General features: G+C 37.8%; 1 protein-coding gene across 6 annotated transcripts in view; it reads right to left on the minus strand.

Moving 5' to 3' along the window:
• The window catches only part of LOC107757765 (tumor suppressor p53-binding protein 1-like), a 22805-nt gene extending 18465 nt beyond the window's left edge, over positions 1-4340 (minus strand). For 5 of the 6 annotated variants that reach the window (XM_016575365.1, XM_016575338.1, XM_016575354.1 and 2 more), the window contains exons 1-5: positions 2545-2735; positions 1205-1410; positions 1042-1120; positions 884-965; positions 686-747 (exon numbers count right to left, since the gene is read on the minus strand). In XM_016575365.1, the coding sequence (XP_016430851.1) occupies positions 686-747; positions 884-965; positions 1042-1120; positions 1205-1384 (403 nt within the window). In that variant the 5' untranslated portion in view covers positions 1385-1410; positions 2545-2735. Of the gene's footprint in view, positions 1-685; positions 748-883; positions 966-1041; positions 1121-1204; positions 1411-2544; positions 2736-4180 lie in introns of those variants that run through there. The other variant, XM_016575346.1, reaches the window with a different exon arrangement.
• Positions 4341-4699: the final 359 nt, after the last annotated feature.

The following is a 4699-nucleotide window of genomic DNA, read 5'->3' on the forward strand; positions in this document are numbered from 1 at the left end:
GGCGATATATTGCGTCACCAAAAATGATTGAGGTCATGTACATGTATTGCGCAATAAGTCGATATATTGATTATTGCGATAGGCCTAGTTACGCCTTCTTTTTTTGCGTGAACATTTGGGCGGCGTTATGCAAATCTTCCCACATAGTGTGGTAGATATGTTGGGGGCGTGTTAGAACGAGCCGTTTTAGGTAGGCATGGTTGACTCTTAACTTTTATAAAGAATATCTCTTTGGATTTGAGACTTTAGTCTTTGCAACTTTACAGATCTTCTTTATGCACCAAGAGCTTGTAACACTCCAAAGAGAAAGGAAAAATTGAAATCGCATCATATGACCCCTTTAACGTAAACTTGTGTGTGAATGAGAACTTAGTATAGTACTCACATGCTGTGACAGACGCTTTCTGTCCGTGTGCTTCGGATGTGTGCCCTCAGAAAATCATATATCAGAAGTTTAAACTCATATTGTTTAAAACGCATGATTTCAGTGCGATAAACATGATAATCAGAACCAAAACATGTTTTTAGCAGGTACAAGCTGTAATGGTGCAGCGCTATTCTGGAAAAGGGGGCGGGGAGCAGCAGCTCATTTGCATTTAAAGAGACAGTATTATAGTCCTTTAATACTATAATAGCACACAGATAATACTAAAAAACACTGACATTTATTGTTTTGAAATCTTACCATGTTTCTCCATACAGTGTGTGGTGGAGTTAGCCTCAGACTCCATGTGCTGTGTAACACTTCTGCATAAACACAATTACAAACAAAGAGTGGATAAAAACAAAAATGAAAGCCTTTTAGTAAAATGAAATATTTCTCTCTGCATGGACATTGTATAAGGTATCAAGGCATCTCAATACCAGCTTCATATTTTAGTACCTTTTTGAGATAGGATAAGAGTGAACTTCAGAAACTTGACTATGCTCTGTAGCTGCTGAACCCAGGTTGGACTGCAAATTGTCTGAAACAAATCAAAAACTCTTTTTCAATAAACAAATAATAAGTGAAATCTTGTGTCCATAGCTTAATTTACTTACCTGAGCAGGCTGTACTGTCACTCTTATCAGTCTGACTGTCTTTTTGTAAACGACTTTTCATAGGGGAAGAAATTAGCTCCTGCAAAGACATGATGACTCAATATCAATTTTCAGAGTCTTTATAGAAAAAGCATACATGCTGCTATGGCTTGTGATGTCTCACCAGCACAGGGCTTTGTGATGTGGGCTGCAGGTTAGAGAGGCGGCGGGCGAGAAGGGCACAGTAGCTGCTGTCAGGATCATCCTCCAAGGCCACGCTGTCAGGCTGCGAGTCCTCAACTATGAGGCAGGGGTTTTCTGTTTGAGGAAAACTTGAATCAAGATCACTCTCACCAGGATCCATAAGGATGGGACAGGGTTAGCAGATGTCTACATACACAGAGATCAAACAGGAGGGTTAGAACACTTAGAAGACAGATGAAACCGATTGATGTATCTAAGTACATGATTTCATAATGTACAATTGTATGTGTTTGGCAGGGGTTTTGTTTAGATGTATTTCTATGTTTATGCATTGTCAAGTACCTTGTGTACAAGATAAAAGCACTATATAAACCTTACATGTTATTATTAGTAACTGTCAATTCCAAGATAAAGGCTGGTCATGTGTTTTTTTCTTGACTTTCTGAAATTATTTTAAAGTTTCAAATGCTTTAGTCAAGTCACCTTACTTCTATAGAGCTTTATACAATACAGATTGTTTCAAAGTAGCTTTACGGTGGTACACAATAATGATTAAATGATGCAAACAGAATTCAATTCTGCAGCTTTTAATGTAAATCGCTTTTGCTGGCACAACACAGTAGAAAGACAGAAAAATTAGGATCCTCTATGTCAGAATATTCACTATTTTAGTGCTGTACTGATTAACTTTGTTTTATTATTCATGAGCCCATTCCGTATTTTATTTCAAATCCTGCTGTTTTTTTCTTTTCTTTTTTTAATTCGGCCTGGTCATGTGATGTAAACATGGCGGCGCCCATAAGAGCGACTCGCTCCACGTAGAAAAAAATAAAAACGGATTTTTTTGGAGGCTGTATGCAGTGTCTTTATCTCATATGAGTGTACATCATTTTGGATATTATAGCAAAAAAGTGTGCGCATTAAGGTGCTTTTTACTTTTACATCTTAGACAAAACAGGCTTACCAAGAAGTTGTACATGAAAGCTGAATTTAATTTATACAAATGACGATCTTTAATCGCGAGATTTCCTGCTGCCTCACTGCAGGAAATGACGAGTAAAATCAATGCAAACAACCCCCAAAGTAACTTCTATGCAACCAAAGAACATCACGAAATGCACAAAAGATTTGCTAAGACTCAAACAGCCAAACACGTAGATTATTTGCACGCCGCATTTTCCCACGAAAAGCCTTTCCAAAGCTTTGTCACGGAGAGAGTGCGCATACGCCGATGCAGGTAGCTAGCAAGCACTGCAGCTATAGCCTGAAACGAAAGCAGCCCTTTCTGTAAAACACAGCAGGAAAAAATAGCTATCGTACTTGCTGGATTCCTGGTAGGCGTTAATCCATCTCAGCGAACGTGTGACATTTTACAGTGCACGTAAGAACTTCTGTATACTTTCACAGCCTTCTTCTTCATTGGAGTTTTACGGCAGTTGGCATCCATAGTGTTGCATTACTGTGCCAACTTTCAAAGCCGTTAATAGCCTTAGCGAAAGCTTTTACTTCACGGCAAAAAAAACCTGCAGGAATACTCGCCGTTGATTGGACACGAAAGCTCTTGGCGCAACCGAACAGCTAGAAAACCTGCTTTGATTGGCCGAGAGTGAAGCGTAAGGCGGGGTTTTGTACTCAAGAGTTGGAATTGCGCAGATGTTTAAGGCCGTTCTGTTCGTGTTTTATTTACCATTGCCCAGCTGCAAAACCCTTAAATTAAAAAAAAACTTAATTATAACTTTAAGAGTATTATTACTAACGGGTTTCTTGACGTAAGGGGTTTGATGCAACTTGCTCCAGCCATTTATCCAACCGCCTGATACATCGCAAAGTTAGATACTTTATCAAAACACGCCCACTAAAGGCAGAGCCCAGTAAGACAAAAAATATAAACATTTGACTTACAAGAGCTAAATCAGTGGCTATCTTTGATTGAAATTCGCTCAATAGTTAGCTAAAATTCTCTTGAGATAAGCCAGTATCTTTCTTGAGGTAATCTTTTTTTCCATTTATTCCAACGAATATTGTTTGATCTGAGAGATCCACTTTGAGATTTAAGCTGATACCATCATTATTAGTATTATTATTACAACACTGCCAATAATGATAACATGTATATTAATAAATTGAACAAACAGGGTAAAATGATATAGGAACTGGTTCTTTAGTTATCTGTAGGCTAGTTGTTGTTTTTTTAATTACAAAATCATTAAAATCATATTTTTAAGGATCTTTGTACAAAACAGGTACCATTTGTGACTCTCATATTTGTTTTAAAAATAACTTCCATATAATTTATAATTTAATTCAGAGATTATAAGAAAGCACCTTGTACAAGCCCTGTATGTCAAATTAAACCGTAAAACTGTCAACCCTGCCATAATTACATTCTGGCGTATCTTAAAATGTATTAATTTAGGTTGTGGTGGCATAATGCAGTTTTAAAAGTATTTGTCTGACAGAATGTTTTGAATCTTCCAGAAATGTCAGGAAACTGCATCAGTTTCATGGAATGGCCCATAAGCCTGCTTCAGTTCTATGTTGTTGTTGATCATCATCATGTGTTGTGTTGCATCATGCATTTCATTGGTTTAGTGGCTGCAAACAGATATGAGATGACATAATGTCGATACCAACTATTGATGGCTGCTATACAGTACAGCCAGTTTTGGCATTTCCGAAAGAATATTTTTACGTATCCCTCAAACACCACATTTCTTATCAAGCACTTGACAGCTAACGTTCCCTGTGACTCGTCTCGAAGGCATCAGGTAAATACAACGATGTGTTATCCTCTCGACATTATGTGCTCACACGAGGAACCATTGTTACATTGGACTAACACGCCTTTATAACAGACTATTAAAATCACTTCGTCCATCGGTCACAAAGCATCGCGCTGGAAGCACAAAATGCAAGTCACAGCGATGGCGACATCTTACAAAAATGAGCCCATTACCTGAGAAACTGATCCTGTGCTAAACCGCAGGCTTGTCTGTTTCTGGAAGAAAGCAGGAAGAAAGGAAAGGTTGTGCGAGTCGATTATCTCTATGAAGATGATGGGGTGTGTGTGGGATACATGAGTGTCACTTGACGGTGCCTTCTGCCTTGGCATCTTTTGATATGCGCGCGCATGGTAATTAATAGGAACTAACATATTTCAAAACACATAGGAATACTAAAGAGCCAAATGACAGTGTGTATTTTTTCACTAATTTATTCATACATACGTGTCTGTTAGATTTCATTTGAAAGCTTCAGATTAACAAAAATTAAATACTAACATTGCTATTACATTTTATGAATAAAGGGCATTTTTTCTTGTTTACACATCATGGTCAGATTAGCCTGTGAGTAACATGCAGAAAAATTTAATTACAATAAGGGCAAACAGGTATGGTTATGTCTGTGAAAGCATTAGTACCGTTAATGAGGAGCTGAAGATGAAGAAGTCTTTAAAACTTGTCACTCTGCATAC

This window comes from Sinocyclocheilus rhinocerous, unplaced genomic scaffold (assembly GCF_001515625.1).
Source record: "Sinocyclocheilus rhinocerous isolate Xijiao unplaced genomic scaffold, SAMN03320098_v1.1 scaffold252, whole genome shotgun sequence".
Lineage (NCBI taxonomy): Eukaryota > Metazoa > Chordata > Actinopteri > Cypriniformes > Cyprinidae > Sinocyclocheilus > Sinocyclocheilus rhinocerous.